The sequence below is a fragment of the Agelaius tricolor genome, unplaced genomic scaffold, assembly GCF_023055355.1.
Source record: "Agelaius tricolor isolate 1412-34295 unplaced genomic scaffold, bAgeTri1.0.p SCAF_6, whole genome shotgun sequence".
NCBI lineage: Eukaryota > Metazoa > Chordata > Aves > Passeriformes > Icteridae > Agelaius > Agelaius tricolor.
In genome coordinates, this window is record NW_027269266.1 from 44,150,967 (window position 1) to 44,169,794 (window position 18,828).

The 18,828-nt window shown below is 35.7% G+C and overlaps 1 protein-coding gene across 1 annotated transcript in view; it reads left to right on the top strand.

Moving 5' to 3' along the window:
• Positions 1–18,828, top strand: part of LARS2 (leucyl-tRNA synthetase 2, mitochondrial) — an 82,759-nt gene that overhangs the window by 33,836 nt on the left and 30,095 nt on the right. Inside the window, exons 8-13 of the mRNA XM_071429621.1 lie at positions 5,936–6,043; positions 7,645–7,804; positions 10,957–11,061; positions 13,729–13,844; positions 14,807–15,090; positions 18,284–18,382. Coding sequence (XP_071285722.1) covers positions 5,936–6,043; positions 7,645–7,804; positions 10,957–11,061; positions 13,729–13,844; positions 14,807–15,090; positions 18,284–18,382 — 872 coding nt within the window. The remainder of the gene's footprint in view (positions 1–5,935; positions 6,044–7,644; positions 7,805–10,956; positions 11,062–13,728; positions 13,845–14,806; positions 15,091–18,283; positions 18,383–18,828) is intronic.

Genomic DNA, 18,828 nt, shown 5'->3' on the forward strand with positions numbered 1-18,828 from the left:
TTCATTCAAATAGCTGGAAAATAATCTTTTCTCGAATAAAATGAAACAGAAGCAACTTTAAAACTTCAAGTTTTGCCTTAAATGATCTCCCCTTTTTGCACAGCAGTAGGGCGGTCTGTTTAATTCAAATAATGGAGAACATAACCAGCAGAATTCTACTGATGTAATTGACAGTTGCCATATAGATAAGTAGCACCCTTTCTTAGTTAAGTTTTTTTTTTGTAAAGACATTTAGAAATAAACCCTTCTGATTTTCTGTGGGTATCAGGAATACAAATGTTGGGCATGATTCTGTGGAGGGGAAACAGCAAATGAACTACAACTCTTCTCCAGGTTTTCTCTGGCTTTCCACTGCATCTGACAGCCCTTTTTGTCTCATCTGAATAGATTTGGAATTATTTCATGTAATTGTGTTTTGCTTGATTTTTTTATTTTGTATTTTATTTCTGAGATCTTAAGCAGAATGGTAATGAAATGTAATGAGATTGAAGTACTGAATTTCAGGATATTAGGAGTCTTGGTAGCCCTTGGGATTTCATAGCAGGAGGTAATGTCTCATCACTGAGAAATGAAATGCTGGCTCTTTTTCATTCTTTATGTGCGATTTGTTTTGATTCCCACACTTGGAGTCTAGCTCATAGTTGTCTTCTCCCAACAGAGCAGGCCTGATAAAGCTCAATTTGAAACTCTTCTTCTTGAGCCAAGCTGAGAGCTGTCTCCTGGACAGGGACCAAGAGCAGTGCTCTCCCAGCTTGCTGAGCACTTCATTCCTAAGAAATGGCCCCTGTTTTGTCAGTTTGGCAAGGCAGAAAGTTGTTTGTGGATATCCATACCAGGCTGGTCTTTTCACCCTGTTTTAAACACAGCATCTCATTTGATGGTACAGCAATGTACATTTAAGTTCCTGTTGGTATGAGGTTAACCAAAACAGTGCATACTTAATACTGTTAAATATGATAACAAATGTTTTGAAGAGCTTTTCTATTTATAGATTCAGTTACTCATCACAAATATATACTTCATTATTTCAGAAAGGGAGTATCTTCTCTTCGGAAATTTAAGCAAGGAACAGCTCTGAAGAGCAAATCTGGAGAATAATTCTAGATTTACTTTTTGCTTTTAAGGAAACATTTATTTGCCTCAGCTCTGTGTAATCACACCAGAGGTGTTGGTTGCCCATAAATTGTAGGTAAGGAAATGGGAAAACTGCTGACAGTTCAGACATTTATGAGAAAGAATTTTTAGTATATGCAGTGTCTGTGTTATTGCTCCTCTTTAATGTATGTTTTCAGTATTCTTCACACATGGGAAATAAAAGTCAAGAGTGACCTACAATAGTACAGACAGAAACTACTGTCTGAAGGAGAAGAAGAATAGTAAAACAAGAAGATATTAAATGCCAGCAGAAGCTGTACCATATAATCACAGTTGGAACAGTGCAATAGAGTGCAAAATAAAACAGTGGGCAGCCTAGCTTTAATTTCTTGTACTTTAATATATGTTAATATATTAAGTTGTATTAAATGATTTTGTGTAATCTTTAGTTTACATTAGGTTGCTCTTTTGGGAGTTTGATCAAATGAAGTAAAGAATTTCATTTTAATCCAAGCAGAGCTTGGATATTTATTTGACTCTTCCTCAGAAGCAAAGCTTTTAAATTTATTGTAATTTAGTAGAATGCAATTTTATTTTGCTAATTGAATTCTTCTGAAATGCAACCTTTTGTTGAAGTTTTTATTCTGATCTTGTTGCCTTGCAGATCTGTCAAACTTCATTGAAGTGTCTTCATTTTAAAAAAGAGTATACATTTGATTACATACCTTAGGTTTAGATTTTCCACTTTATTTCATGTACTATCATAGAGGAGTTAAATTACTCTCACTAGATATGAAATTAGTAGCAGGTATTGATCTACTAAAACTTTTAGTTCATGAAGTCAGAGAGTGAATTTTTTAGGGGTTCAGCAGAATCTTTCTTTGAACTAAAGCAGGAGGACTTTTGGAGTTGAGATGCTCTTGGGAAATTGTAAAGCACTTATGTTCTTGGATTTTCTGGATCTTTTTTGCCTTAAAATTACTTAACTGAAGTTCTGTTTCTGTCATAATCCTCAGCAGAATAAACAGCTGGAAATGTGAGACCAGTTTTTCACATACAATGTGTTACTTCTAGTTTTAGGCTTGGTCATCATTGTCTTTGATGAATTTTCAGCAAACTCATCTTGATTTAGTTACTCTCTGATCATCTGAGGTAGTTGACTTTCATCTTCTGGCTGTGCCAGGATTTTCTGCATGTTCGGAAAGAGTAAAAATGTCCATTGGTGAAACATTGGTTTATCCTCAATCTCCAGCTTCTTCAGGTGTAAGAGCCTTTAAATCATTCTCATCCCTGAACACAACTTTGATTTCTTTAGCTTTTCCTGAGTCTGTCTATCTTTAGATCTGAAAGACTGCCAAAATGTATTTATGCTATTCCTTGACTTATGTTTAATTAAGATGGGAGTAATTTCTCCTGTAATTAGATGTTTGCATTTGAAGTTTTCTTGTCTCTTTCTGAGTAATGAGAAATGAAAGCAGAAATACTCTGCTACCTAATGTTTCCAAATTTCTCGCTATTAAGTTATCATCAGAAATTTGAAAACTGAGTTTATTTGGTAATCTTATCACTCTCTGCTTACTGGACTGAAATGCTGCTGTTGTTCTTTGTCCCCTGCTGACTCCAACATGGTTTTACTTTTGCTTATTTGCCTGTGTGCTGGGAGTCTTCTTGCTGATTGTCTTCTCTGTGTTAACAAATCAAGTTAACAAATTTGTGGCAGAAATAATAAGAAGTTATATACACATTTTTTAAGATCAGCTTTTTTTTTAATGGAAATTATCAGTAATTACAGAATTATGGAATGTTAAGTTGTTGGAGTGAACCTTAAAGATCATCTAGTCCCAATCCCCTTTGCCATGGGCAGGCACACCTCCTATGCATACATGAATTTTGGATGTACAAGTGCATTCATGTGTGTAAGAACTGATGTATCTCTGCTTTCCTGCTAGTGAGTACGCTAGATAATTTACCATTCAGAAACACTTACTAACATGCCAGCAGTGTGCATATTCTGTATTATTTGCCTTTGTACACCAGATTAATTGTTTATGGTTTGCATGTTCATTTTCTGCTTCACCTGCTGTTCATAGCCTTGACAAGAAACCTAAGGAGTTTGTTGAGTACAAAGAACTGGGAATCATAATTCCATTTTGAACATTTTTGAAGTGTTTTTGTTGGCTTGGGTTTTTTGTTTCCAATCACACTAAACTGTTTATGTATAAATTAAGTTATAAATGGTTTATGTTTGCAAACCCTGCTAGGCTTCACCATCATGCAGAGTAAGCTTAGTTATCTTCATTCACATGAAGTAAAGTTGGCTCTTCCTGTATTTAGTTGCAAGAAGTAATTGCATTATCAGTACAAGAACTGGGTTAAGTCATACTGTAGCTTCTAATAAGGCCAATGAATTACCGTAAAATCATTATCACACTGGTATTGACAATCTTGGTGTATGAATACTGCAGTGAACAAATATCTAGGAAGCTTTGCTGGCAAGCAGTTACAGACTGTACAGTTTCAGCAGAACACATGCACAATTAGCTGCTTGTGGCAGCAGAATGTGATGTAGATTAGAATGGCTATCTAATGTGAACAACCAGTTCTGTGTGTACTGACACAATTTCATTTTTTCTAAAATGCACAAGGTTCTTACAAAGAATGTGTCTAGGTATTGTGTGTATGTATAGAGATATACATACATAGTATAGAGATATATTATATATATCTCCAATTATTTATTTTTCTTTCATAATTATATAAGTACACAGATTGATCATGGTAGATAAAGCTTAGTTGTTTCTGGAACGGTGCAATTAATGAGAATACTCCAATCTTTGAATTCTCTGTGATATAGCATGCTTGCAATTGTTAAAACTGATTAAAGTGTAATAAAAACCTCTCCAAAAGCCTAACGTTCTTTTATTTATAAATCATCAATAAATTGGTTTGATTCTTAAAGTTGTAGAAAGCAATAAAAATCCCAAGTGGTGGTGTACTATTATGGTTTACAAAGGACATGGCTTTTGTTATATTTTGAATGACAGATATACAGCAGAGCAGTAACTAAAAAAGTAATTCTTACAGTAACTTTTCTGCATCTCACTTTGAAATTAGTTAAGTATGTCATTAAAACAGAACTTGAAATGCATTCTTGGAGAAGAATTAAGTGTGCATTCACTAATTATCCACCTACCTACTGTTTGGTTTGAATAGCACATAGGAGCTACTGTCCATCCTTGTAGATTGTTAGTAATTACTGAGATAATAAAGAGCTTGCACATTTGATGTTGAGAGTCACAGCTGAAGGAGAAATTATTCAACATGTTGCCTTATTCTTAGATTTTAACTGTAATTGTTCAGCATATTCACCATCTGTCCAAATGACTCATGCCTCTGGCTGTACTTCTGCCAAGGTAAAGATTTTGGACAGTCACAGTATTCATAACAAAAATGTGAAGTGTTATGAAATGAAAAATGAGATGAACTTTAAGTTATCTGTCTTCTTTACATTGTTAGAGATGCCATTTATTAAAATCATGCTGTTCAAACGTTTTAGACAAATACTAGTTGATTTGAAGTAGACTTTTATGCTTCCATTCCACACATCAGAAGCACATAAATACATAGATTTATCTCTTGTTGAGTGCAAATATACATAGAAGTTACAAGTTGGCTGTTGGACATTATAGCTAGTAAAGGAGGCAGCACTGAATTTCTTCATTGCTGCATAGTATAGAACCATTTAGGTTGGAAAAAACCCTTGAGATCCTCAAGTGCAGCCGTTAAGCCAGCACTGCCAAGTCCATCAGTACACCCTGTCCCTAAGCATGTTCCACATCTGTGGGTCTTCTAAATGCCTCCAGAGATGATGACTCAAGCACTTCCTTGGACAGTCTGTTCCAAGTGTTTGACAGCCCTTTCCATGGTGAATTTTTTTCCTAGTATCCTCCCCTGGAGCAACTTGAGACCATTTCCTCTGGTCCCATCATTTGTTACCTGAGGGAAGAAACTGACCCCCACTTCACTACAGACTCCTTTTGGGCAGTTATGGAATGATAAGGTCCTCCCTGAGCCTCCTTTTATCCAGGCTAAACATTCCCAGGTGAATTGGCTACTCCTCATAAGACTTGCTCTGGACCCCCTTCCAGACCCAGCTTTGTTGCTGGTTGCTTATAAGAATTTTAATATTATAATACTATGTATTTTTTTATTTTAATACAGACCTTTGTTATTATGATTTAGTGTTGTTTTTGCAGGATGATACAACCTAAAGATCCCAATCAATTTTTCAGCCTGTTGTGCTTGGTAAAATATCAATACAAAATATGAAAAATAGATAGCTAGAAACTATCGTGCTATTTTAAGCCAGAGCTTGAAAATTTTAGGACATGTTAATACCTTTTGTCTGATTGCAATCTCTAGGCTATTGTCTAAAACAACTAGTACAAATATAGGCTTCATATCTGCAAGCACATCTGTTAAGTCTTGTTCAGCTCAGTAGGTCACCTACACTTCCCAGAAGTTACAACCACTGGGAATATTTTCTGTGTCTGTTTTCATCTAAGTTTTTCATTCCTGTATCTTCAGGTCTAATCCATTCAAAAGAAAGGCCACTTTTAATAACAAGAGGGTCTCTGTTGGCAGTGCCATCCCTCTGGCTTGTACCGTGTTAGTTCTAGTCTCAGAGAGATTAATTTGAGGTAGCAGCAATATAAAACCACCTCTTCCAATGTTTTTACCAGTACCTTGCCATTTTGCTGTTAGTTATAATTAAACCCATAGTATTAACTCATATGTTTACAAAAGCTGAATGTCCTCATTCTTTCTTTTGTTGCTTAAGGCCATGTTTGATGCTTTATCTGATCTCCCTGAGTGGTATGGCATTAAAGAAATGCAAGCAAATTGGATAGGGGACTGCATTGGGTGCTCTCTTGACTTCTTGCTAAAGGTAAGTCAGAAATTTCACTTGCTGCCCTCTTGGTTGGGCTAACTGCAACCACTGAAATGTGTGATGGGAATGGATTCCCAGATCTTAAAAGCTTGAAACCTCCTAAAAAAGATGATTATTATATTCATGCACAGACCAACACAGATTCCTGGAGAACAGCGCTTGAGGGTTGAAGATACTCCCTGCTATCCTCCTTAGGAAAGGGTTTGTGTGTTCAAGTGGCTGTGTATATTTATGCCAAAATACATGCCAGCTAATAAGCTTCCCTAAAAGCCACAACATTTGTGCCAGGTGCACTGTCAAGTGGCACTGCACATGTCAGCTAGGGTCTAGCTGGGCATTTGCTTTTCTCTGCATGGGACTTTCTTTGCCAGACCCAGGCTGACCTCAGGCAAACTGCTCTGCTTACATTTGTCCATTGTTTCACTTACTATTTCCCATAATTAAAATAATGGAAACCACACCATTAGGTAGTGATGGAGCTACAGAGAAGTCTAGATAGAAAGAAAGGAGAGGAGGGAAAAGAAACCTGAAAAAAAATTATCATTATCTGCAGAAGGGCTTCAGATTTCCCTTTTTTTGTCAAGAGATGGGCAAGGCTCCATGAATATGGTAGTGACAGAAGACATTTTCACAGACCCTGATCAAATTTCAGCCCTTGTACTTTGAAGCTTTATTGTGATTATTTACTCTGGGCTAACATTCTAAAAGTGACTTCTCATTTTAACCTACTGAATTTTTCAGAACTTCAAATTGGGACAAATTAAACCTTTTAAATACCTCTGATTTGCACCCTGCTAAAAGATGCAGTACTTGTATTTGTATAAATAACTTGGTATTAAAGTTGTTTTTATCAATTGTTTCTGAAAATTTATATCAGTACTTATTATGGAAAAATCTCCTTCCAAGACCCCCATATACTCCACAGTTAGTTGATCTAAGATATAAACCTTGGTGATAGTTCCAGATGGTAATTCTTTAAAAGTGTTTGAAGTTTACTATTTACATTTTATGTCCAATTGTTTGTTGTGCCACCTTTTATTATTTTATTTCTTTTTTATTTATTATTTATTTGTATTTTTATTCTTTATTATTATCATTAATTATTATTTATTTCTATATTTTATTATTTATTTATTATTATTTATAATTTGCAGCATTTTCTTCATCTGAGAAGTATGGTATAAAGTCATATTGTAGCTGAGAAAGTCCTAGATTCTTTTCAGAGGCAACATCTCCCTCCAGTTTCTTGGAAACAAGGCATGCATATTAAAAGTGAATAGAAGGATTCTGGGTGGCTTAGCCAGGGATTGAGTCTATCTCAGTAGCCCAGTGCAATATTACATATGGGATTAGAATTATATTTTTATAGATATATTTGGATAAACTAAGGCAAGACTGTAAAGCAACTTTCTCAAGGCCTAAAAGTAAGTTTGTCAAGGTTTGATTCTGGAAAATTTCTATAGTGAGAATGTGTCTGGCTTTGCTATTTGGATCTGTGTATTTCTGTAGGGTGATGTAGTCTCGTTAGCTGTGTGAAAAGGAAAGGAAATCTATAAGCACCACACTGCCAGTGGGAAATTTTTTCTGCTCTCTTTCAGGTGAATGGCAAAGTAACAGAAGAGAAACTATCAGCTTACACCTATACACCTGAAGCCATTTATGGAGCTTCCCACTTATATATCTTACCAACTCACAGACTGCTGCATGGGAATAGCAGTCTCAAGGAAGTCTTTCAGAGGGAGTTCACCCCAGGGAAAGGTGGTATTTTTCTCATACTGCAATTTGTTGTAGAAGAGCAACAATTATAGAGAATGATCTTTAGAGAATGTGCATCAAGCTGAGCAGGAGCTGTTCCTGTTGAGAGGAAGCAGGCCTTTGATTCTCGCGATGTCACACAGTGTCACATCAGCCTGTCCTGGCTTCAGATGTGGCAAGAGCAGCTATGCTGGAATTCTTCTTTTTATAATAGTTGTTACACTATATAAAAGCAATGGAACAGATTCTTGTTTCCTCATCCACCAGAAATGAATAGTCCAAATTTGACTGTGTCAGCCCATTGGAAAATCTCATGTCTATAAGGTATGTGTCATTAGCACAAAGACAGCAGAACTAATTCTTGCACCAGCAATGATTTCTTCCTGTCATAAGGACTCTAAAGAGGTCAATATATCACTAATTTTTTAGTTTATTAAAAAAAAAATTAAATAAAAAAATTCTGTGGTTTGATCACTAACACATAGCAAAGTGGATCACTGATAGATAGTAAAATAATACTCTACTATTCAGATCCATTGTCAGTACAAGACTCTAATGGAGTAAATTCAGAGTATCCCTAAGGCAGTTCATGGCAGTTGCACAGTCAACTGGTGATGCTTTAATTGTTAACTGCTTTCCTGAAGTCTCCAACCACCAATTCTGCCTGTATTTAGCATCCATGGTCTAGTATGTTTTTATTGTTTGGAAAACCTGGACATGACAAGAGTAAATACAATATGTTTTGTTTCTACTTCAGGCTAGTGTTCAATATTTTCTTTTTCCCTTACTGGTAAAGATAAGATTGTCTGAATAACATCTGATTTCAGCAGCATCTTGTGGTAAATTGTGTTGGTTGTACAGAACCTGCTTTTTTAAGTACTTATTTTCTACCTTAAAAAGTTTGCTTGCTAGTAGAAAGAAACATGGAGCCTGACTGTGTTGAGTACATAAAGCCCTTGTCTAAGAGGTGAGAAAAGCTTGGAGAATTTTGGAGAACAAATTTGTGGTTTTGCAGTTAAACCAAATCAAAGCACTAACTGCACAAACACACATTCATGCATGTGCCTGTACCTTTGTTGGATCTTATGCTTTAAGCCAAACCACAAAAGTGCAAAATTTGCTTTTAATAAGGACAATGGTATATTTTTATATTGGTTTTTAAGTGGAAATACTTGCAAAAGCTTTTTTGTGTGTCTGTTAACAATAAGCTTAAAGCTTTTTTGGCTGAGTTAAATTAAGAAACTTTGGGTTGAAATAATGACAGCCAAAAGTCCTCAAAGAAGAGGCACAATTTCACATAACTTGCTATTGTATACTCCTGCTACTTGTGAATATACTTACAGACATTCTTCAGTTGAAATTAGCTGAGATTGGCATCTTACATATGAAAGGCCAAAAATGCCATTTAAATAAAAAGAAAATTTTGGATGGCCTTATATAGACCCTATTTTCACATTAACCAAGACTTTTATAAAAAAATTCCTCAGTAACACTGAAATTTTAATTTCATTAAATGTAATTGTTTTCTATTTAATGGGCATAGTCTTGCAATTCTCTTGCTTCACTGTGTTCTCATTTAAATAATTAGGAGGGTATGTTTTTATGTTTTCTAGGTGAGAAAAAAGAGCAATTTTATAGCCGAGTAACTGAAAGCTCTAAAACCTTTAGTCTTGAAGTACATGTCTGTATTTTAGGCTACTATTATTTAAATAAATAGAACAACCAGTTGTCAAACATTCAATTTTAATTTTTTTTTTGCCTAGAAAAATGTATGTTAATTCAGAATCTGGTAAGTCTAATGGTTTGGGCAGCAGGAGGTGCCTGAGATAAAGATTTGACCGTTACATTGTTCATTATCTCATTATAATACTCTGCATACATTGTCTTACACTTGTACCTGTACCACTCTCTCTTTTTGGTTATGATGATAATGATGTGAGCAAATGAGCACAGGAAAGAGCACCTTCATTGAGTGCAGTTATTATTTTGGGTTCCAGCATAAAATGAAAATTATTGCTGGGTGGAAGAGAGAAGTTATTTTTAAAAGCAGTGTCCTGCCCACTCAGCTTCCTGCTCATGACGCTTCTTGGTTAGTTGCTTTTAAAAAATGAAATTGTCCCTTTTGTACTTTTTTTAAACAGAGGAAAGCTGTGTGTGGTGGTTGGAATGTATAAATTTTCTTTATAATATGGATACCTCAGACACCTAAAATTTGGAAAAGTAGTAATCAGAAATAAAATGTATCATTTGTGTTAAGAAGCGTGATGAGATGCAACAGCCCTGTTCTCAAAATTGCTGTTACTTTACTTCAAGCAGATTTTATGCATTGCAATGCAGCCTTCATAGCCTCAGTGTAGCTATGAAGAAAGGTGAAAGGAAGCTCTTAGCAGCCCATATTTTAATGAATTTAATTATCATCAACTTAAGGGCACTGAAAAAGTTAGAAATAGGCCAAAATTGAGATCTGGTGTTCAAATCCTCAAAATTTGGAGTATTCAGGTTTGGATTTCTTCTTGCTGAGCCACCCAATATGCACATTGTACATCAATTTCAGTTTATTAGTCCTCACCCTTAATTCTTTCCTCTCCTGTTTCCCCTTAGTTGGACATGGGGTTCCTCATCTGGAATATGAATATGAATATCCTGTTTGGAAATCAGTAGGTTACTAAGGTGGCTTTTTAACCCAGGTTAGAAAAAAAGGATGTCATATGCTTTGTAGTTCTTCTGTAAGAAATTAAATCATAAGGATGTATGCTCCCCTGCAGTTTTATCTGATTTTTGGTGGAATTTTATAGCATTGTATGCTAGTACATAATTCAGGGCTTAATAAAACCAGTTTGTACAACTTTGCAGCCGCCTGTATTTTGATCAAAGACTCAATTTTTTGTTACAATCCAAATCTTACTCTGTTTTTATAAAGGTGCTTGTTATAAGTATGTTTTCTAATCATTATGATTTATCAATCTGACGTACTGAGCATTTTAATACATCTGAGCTTTTTTGAAATATGAGTAGGTTTGTCGCTTTCTTTTTTAAAGAAAACTGTTACTTAAAATTCATGTAAGTTTAAGATAAACTGTATTGTAATGTTAAGTGATGTTCTTAGCATATCTTCTATTATATTTTACCTACCATATAATTACATTTGTTTTCAGACTCTCTTACTTCAGTGACAGCTGTGAATTTGCTTACCAATCAGGAGATTCCTGTAGTCATCTCAGCAAAAACCAATTTTGATAATTATCTTGATACTAAAATAGGTATGTGACATTAAATATTTAAGTGCAATAGTATGCTTTTCAGTTGCTGTATTGGAGCACAAGATACTGGTGTAGTACATATTTGAACACAGAGGCTCTCTCTCCTGGATTTTGGATTTCTATTCTCCATTAGGGAAGAAGGAAGGGAAAAGGAGCTATGTGGAATCTATGTGGGTGAAGAGATTTACAGGATATTAAATGGAAATATTATAAAATTAGTGCATTTAATGAGCTAAGTTTGAGGATCTGCATATCTTAAGAAAAGTGGTTACATACAACATATGTGTTTGGCTGTCTCTCACCATCCTTTATCAAAACAGAACTGTACCATTTTTTGGCCTTTTTTGTGTGTGTCTAAAGTTTACATAAATTATGTACATGCTTATAGAGAAATGCTTCAGGTGGTAAATGTACAAAACTTCCAACTTTGACTTTTATCTTGTAATATTTGTTTTGAGGCCAGTAAAATAGTTCAGGATAGGTAATAATTGTTTTGAGGTAGTCTTGGACAATTATCTTAGATCCTTTATCTCTCAAGGTAGCATTCCCATAATTTAAGGCACCTGATTTAGAGTTGAGGATGGATAAGTGGAGGGGGAGGGTGTTGCTAGAGGATGCTGAATCACCTGCAGTGAGCTTCTGTTCTCAAAGTTGTCCTATGAAGCTCCTGTCTTGCTCCTTTCCTGGGCATGGAGCCTGGTCCCAAAACTGGGCAGCTAAGTACGTCCTCTTAGATAATATGATCGTCCTAATAAGTCTAAGTAGAAATTGTACTAAGTTTTAAAAACCATATCCATTTTAATCTGCACCCACCAAGCTCTTAGTTTAGTCTTGTGCTTTGCCATGGACTCAGCTGCATTGAGAAGGCAATGTTCTATGCCAGTCCTAAAGGGAAATAATTATTTCTTCCCCTTTTCCAGTGCATTCCTTATCTCTTAACTCCTGTTGTTGCCTCACTATTGCTGATACTTCTTTGCTATCCTGGGGCTGCTGCTTTCACTGCTGCCACTATTGGCTATTTTTGCACAACTGGACTGAATTAAACCAGCTGAATGTGCAAAAATGTCTTGGATGACCCTCACAGGGCTGATGGAAATTACCCATTTGGGCTGTATACCTTGCTTATAACATGCCCACATCTTACACTTTAGATTTGAATCTGGTTTTGACAAACAAAGGTTTTCCTTATATTGGAGAAGCCAAATGATTAAGATAGCTAATCTTAATTTTCCTTAAAATCTTCCAGTTTGCTGGCACATACCTTGGCCTTATGTCTGCTGGAAAGAGCCCAGCTCTTCATGGGAAGCTGAGGGTGCCAGCTGTTGAGCTTTGCCAGTGTACATTAATAGCATCATCTTTCCAAAAGGAAGCAGACCAAAAAGTGGGAGCTGCTTTTTTCCGTTTGTAGAGCATATTGTGAAGTCACCTGTTGCAGACTGCAGGGCTCTCTGACAAATTAAGATACAAACATTGTTCTTGAAATGGCAAGAGTGTACATCTGCTGGGAAGATAAAATAGCAACTTTGTGTTTTTCTAGTTAAGGAGGTACTTGTCACAGGGGAGTTTTGTTTGATTTTCTTTAGTCATCTGCTTCCAAACTTCCACATATTGGCAGAGTTAAAGTATAGCTGGCATTTCACTGCCTGAACTAAGACAATTGTTAAGCTGGTTTAGTGAATAATTCCAATGTGCTCAGCAAATATTTTGAGAACTTTTCTGTGTAGTTTTCACCAACTTAATGCTGACATTATCTTGTTGGAATAAGTTTCTTTGCCTTTTAAAGATGACAGTAATTGCAAAATGGTTCAAAATATTAATTAAATTATCATTGAAGGGGAAAAATATGCAGAAATATGTATCTCTGTGTAAATAATAAATCTGATAGTATCTTAATATTATTTCAGAATACATGTGATAATAAAACAAGCTAAGAAATTTCTTAACTCACTGTTAAACCGTCCAGAGCAGAATTAAAATGCATGACTGTCCCAAATAATAAAATGCAGAGGAAAAGAGAGCTTTGGGAGCCTTAAATAGTGCAAGTTGTGTAACTCATCTGAATAGCTGTAGGAAGTGTTCTCACTAGTTATAGTTTGAATAGCAAACTGATGTTATTTTAATAGTTTCCCTGAGTTTATAAACAAATCATGTCTTTCATAGTAAGTTAAAGGGATAGTAATGTTTGAGACTGTTGCATTATGGTGAAATTAGATGACTTCTAATTCTAATAATATTCTATTATTTCATAATTCTATGAAATTAGAGATTAATATTGAAACAGGAAGACTGCTCTTTGTTGAGTCTTTGATTATCATATTAGCAAATAGAATTAAAATTTCTATTGTTTAAATATATTATATTTAGATAATATGGTTATATTGAAAATTCTATAATTCTATCCAAATTTTATGGCTTTATTTTTAGTTTTTTCAGAACCATCAAATTTCCAAACTTTTCTGAAAGAAGGACAGGACATTGATGAACGTTTGAATTACAGAGGAACTGAGAAATTACTGAGTTGTAATTATTGCTGTTTGAATTTCACTGCTTAAAGAATACAAAAACGTTTTTACTCTTCTTAAACCATTTTCTTTAACTCTTTTAGGAAAATGTAAGTCATTATAAAGAGAGTGCCATAGAAATGAAATGGTTTTTCATCCCTTCTAGGAATTCCTAGTACTAGTGCAGAAGATGCTGCGGTAGCTAAAAATCTGGGCATTTCTTTCACTGAAGTCATTGAGACATTGCCAAATGGTTTGGAGAAGGTCATTAATTCTGCAGAGGTGGGTATACAAGTATGGATTTCTTTCCAGCTTACAGTAACAATGCAGACTAAATCTGTTTTCTCAAGAGTGCCAAAAAACTTTGTATGATTAAAGGGATTATTTGTTTGTTTGTTTGTTTGTTTGTTTGTTTTAAATCAAGCCAAGCTTATGCTATCAAATTTCTGGGAATAATTTAATGATGAAATATGTTGGCCCTGCTGAAGCAATAAAATAATTTTTTTCCTTTTGTACAGGAGAGGAAGGTTGAACTTTCCTCTGTATTGGTTTCAGTTCTATAATGGAAACTGAGTAATTTAACCAATGTTAAAAGTTGATCTTATTTCATAACCTCAATAGAATGTTAGCCTAAACATGAACATGCTAATCTTTCTTCCACAAATTCATTGAAATGTGGCTTCAGCCTTTGTGGTATCATGGATCCCTCAAGAGACATAGGAATCTTGTCTTTAGATCTAGCTCTTGAAAATTTGTGTTTTAATAGCAGACACATTACTTCCCAGGTAGGGTCTGAGTGGTTCAAATGGATGTGAAAGCAAGAATAGAAAAACCTGAAATGAACACAGGAGAAGGAAAGCGGTTTTCATTTGCATTTCCTCAGTCTCTACCTTATGTTTGTGATAGAATTCTGAAAGTTTTGGCGTATAGCAACTGGTAAAGATATCACCAGTAAATGCAAATATCTGCCAATAATGGCTGAAGGGGTCTACATGACTCTCTCAGCCTTCTTCTATTCAGATCATCAAAAACATAATCCTTTAAGCAAGAAGGCTCAAATGAGCAGCTGGTATGTGAATAGTCTCTTGGATAGCAGGATGTTAACCTATGGTAAGAGGGAAATTATTATTTTATTTGACTCTCAGAAAACTGACTGGTTTTGTTTGTTCTTGCACTTTCACTGACAGCACCTAAAATTTTTTCCTTCTTTTTCCACATCTCATTTTGTTTTCTTTTTCAATCAGATCACCGGCATGACTCGGCAAGAGGCTTTAAAAGCTATTACTCAGCAGGCCAAAAATAAAAGAATAGGTGGAGACCTAACGAGTGACAAATTGAGAGACTGGTTAATATCTCGACAGCGCTACTGGGGAACGCCCATCCCAATCATTCACTGCCCGACATGCGGCACCGTCCCTGTGCCTTACGGGGACTTACCTGTGGTGCTGCCCAATGTCACCACCTTCACAGGAAAGGGAGCCTCACCTTTGGAGAGCGCCCCAGAATGGGTGAACTGTTCCTGTCCAAAGTAAGTCAGTGCTGTATTTGCTGGGAGAGATCACTTTGCACCTGCCTGTTCCTTGTGCGCTTTCCCAGAGTGTTGGCGAGTGACTGCTCTGAGACAGGATACTACTCCAAAATAATGTTTCGTTTGACCCAGCACAGGGATTTTTTTTCTTATACGCTCTCTAAAACACCTTTTTTTGCAGCACTCAATGCCTGCTGCTGTTTTTTTATAAACAGGGATTTTTTTCTTTTACACTCTGTAAAACTTCTTTTTTTTTGCAACACTCAATGCCTACTGCTCTTTTTTCGTAAACAAGTTAAAACAAAACTCACTGGTTTTAAGTTAAAGGAGAGGAAAAAAAGAAAAACAGAATAATTTTCTCCATTTTCCATTTCTTAACAGTATTTATCACTTCATTTATTACAGTTATTTTAATTGTCTTTCATCACTGTTCATATAAAGCTTATAATGATTACTGAATTAGTCCTCTTGTTAAGGAAACCAACATTGTCTTTATTTTCTTGCAAAAGTCAACAATAAAGTCTTCCCTCAGCTATATCAGTCTTTGTCATGAAGGTGTACCTTACAGATAGCATGTAATTCAGATTTGAAAGTAAATGCATCCTGTTGTCACTGTAATCCTTTTTGTTTGTAGTCCATCTGTTCAAGAAAAAAAAGAAAAAGAAAGAAAAAAGTCTAATTGATGTAATGAGAGCTATGTTGTAAAAATCAGTTGTGTAATCTTGAGGACTGCATAGATACTCTGTACACTGAAGTTTGCCTATAGGTTCTGTGGGAGGAACTGGTAGAACATAAAGTATCCCTGAGAAGTTTTTCATCAGCAGTGCAATGCATTGCTGCTCTTAGTAGCCCGACCAAACTAATGTGAAGCATGTTGTCAGGCTGCCAGGTAGGGAAATCAGACATATAAATGGCAATAGGGCTCTCACTGATAATTCAGCAGATTTATAACATCTAATTTTTTTTTTTAATATCAGCAGTTCCATGGTTCTCTGGAAACATGTATTTTAAACTTCGTTGATAACATGTAATTTTTTGTAAAACAGACCTTTACTCCCATGTTTCTGCATAGAAAATTTCCTCTCAGATGTGCCTATTGAAATTGCACATAGTAGTGTATTTTAAAGTGTGAAGCCTTACTGAATAAAATCCACAGGTTTAGTAAAACCCCCAGAAATGCCTTGGTCTACAATTCCTAATTTCAACTGAAAAATTTTCCTGTTGTGACTGAAAGTCACTATGTGCAGTCTTGGCTTCCCCTACAACCTTAGTTAAAAATTATTTTGTTGTTTACCAGACAATAACACACTTTTGATGTATAGCAAATCCTTATGGTTTCTGGATAGTTATTGTGGCTGCTCTGCATAGAAGTTAATCAAAGGCATTTATTTAGTTTGTTTCAGAAATAAAGTCACACAGGATTAGTTTCTTAGCCTAAAAGGTAGTAGCTTGCTGAAATTAACTTTTTAAATTCTCATCTTTATTTGTCTTCCTAATTTTCACCTTTTTGACAGCTATCATCAGTATTGCTCATCCATGTCTGCTACAGTTTCAAATCATTTGAACTATTACTTCTGTGTGTAGTCATCCTTGCTTTTCATTGCTCCAAGAAGTGACATCATCCCTTCCTTTAGTTCTTCTCTCCAGTAATAGGGTTTTTTATTAGTTTCATTTAATATCTGTAATTAATAAGGAAAGCCAGATGGAAAGATACAAAAGTCTGAGTATTTGGGTGACAATAATGTTAACAGTCATAAATGAGAGGAGATGCCCAAGTTATTCTTTGTTATACAAGTCCAGTAATTGTGTTAGTTGTCTGAAGATTGTCTAATGACATTACAGTATTGCGCCTGTAATCACAGTATTGATATAAATTGTATAAACTCTGAAAGATGCCAATGCTGTCTCTGTGTTAGTGAGCCATGTCCATTTAGAGCACAGAGGCATGAAGCAGATGTAATTATGGTTCAATGACTGTAAAGTATTCTTACTTTTGACAGAAAAGCCATTCTTTTACATTGGCTGAGTCTTTGTTTATGTGTGCAATTTAAAAAAATTATTTTTCTACACTAAAAAGCAGTTAGAAGTGAAACTCCTTTATTACATTATTCTCAGTTGAAGAAAAACTTGCATGTAGAGGAGGACCAGATACAGAGATAGAATGAAGGAAAATGTTAAGGGGTGATGCTCTTGTAAACTTGCCTTGGCAAGCCAAGCTGATGTATCAGGCAGACAAGCAGAGATACATGTTGCAGCTCACTCATCAAGACTGATCAGAGAATAAATATGTAGTTAGTAAATATGAAATAGCCAGTCCCCGTTCATTATGTGTACTTACTACTACTATATACATGCATTTACCTGCAGTTATTAACTGTGTACATTTCTTACATATAATCAGTGTCATTTATGTACAAAAGTGTCACAGATTGCAAAGTTTCATTGACTTCAGAATAACCCCATTGTTTTAATAGTAAGAGTTTTAAGAGGGATCATTTACAACAAATGGAAGTTTATTAAATGTGATTATTGGCTCCTACAAACAACAAATATTCAAGGAGAAATTAACAGAAAGTAACCTGAGCTCCTAAAATCTATTTTGAAACTGTTCCTTAGGGCTGCCAATATAATTACAAGCAAAAATCAATTTGCTGTAATCACAAATTAAAATTGTGCTACAAGGTCTAGAAGAGATTTGATCTCAGTGAAAGCTGAAATCAAACTAAGTTAATTTTTTCTAGAGATAATAAATGGAATCTGCAAAGACCATTTTGTACAGACAATCAGTGAGAGGCAACCACCTGACCTTTCTGCTAAATCTGCTGGTACCTAACGACTGTGATCTATATTCAGTACCTATTAACTTGATGGCAAAGTATGCTTGTCTGTGCTTTGTAGCTTTTAAAATGGCAATTCTAAAAAATTCCAAGATTGAGAGGGCTGTCCAGTACAGTGCCATCTTCTGCTGTTGCTGGATATGATGGCTACTCAGGCTTGCTTTTGCTATGTTTTGGGAGGAAGAGGGAAGAAATCAGTCCTGTTACTGTTGTTGGATTTTTCTGAACATGTCACTCTTCAGATTGCTCAGTTTTCAATCTAAATGTCTTTATGGCCACTCTGTCCATGTTTGTTTGGGTTTTTTTTTCCAAGCTTGTCACTTATCTAAAAGAAGCTTTTCTCCCCTCTTGCTCAGGTGCAAGGCAGCAGCACGGCGAGAAGTTGATACCATGGATACTTTTGTTGATTCTGCTTGGTACTACCTGAGGTACACTGACCCTCACAACACTGACAGGTGAGAGCTGCAGGCACAGGGCCACTGGGGGCAAGCCTGCTGCACAGAACACAAGGGAACAAAGAGACCACACACTCAGGTGCTTCCAGCTTCTAGCTTCAGTCTGCTGGCAGGGTAAATTCCTGCACTGCCCTCATTATGTACCTACCCTTTGGGCCTGAGCACAGCACAGGGTTGGTGGTGTGGTTTAATCTCAGCTGGCATTTAAGTACCACTCCCCACACACACCCTGTGGGCTAGGGAGGACAGTTAGGAGGAGGAAAAAAAAAAAGTAAAAATCATGGCTTGGATAAGAACAGTTTAATAACTAAAACAAAGTATAATAATAATTATAATAAAAAAGAGAGGGAGAAAGAGAGAGAGAAAAAGAGAGAGAGAAAACCCAAGAAAAATAAGTGATGCACTATATAATTGCTCACCATCTGCTGACTGCTGCCCAGTCCATC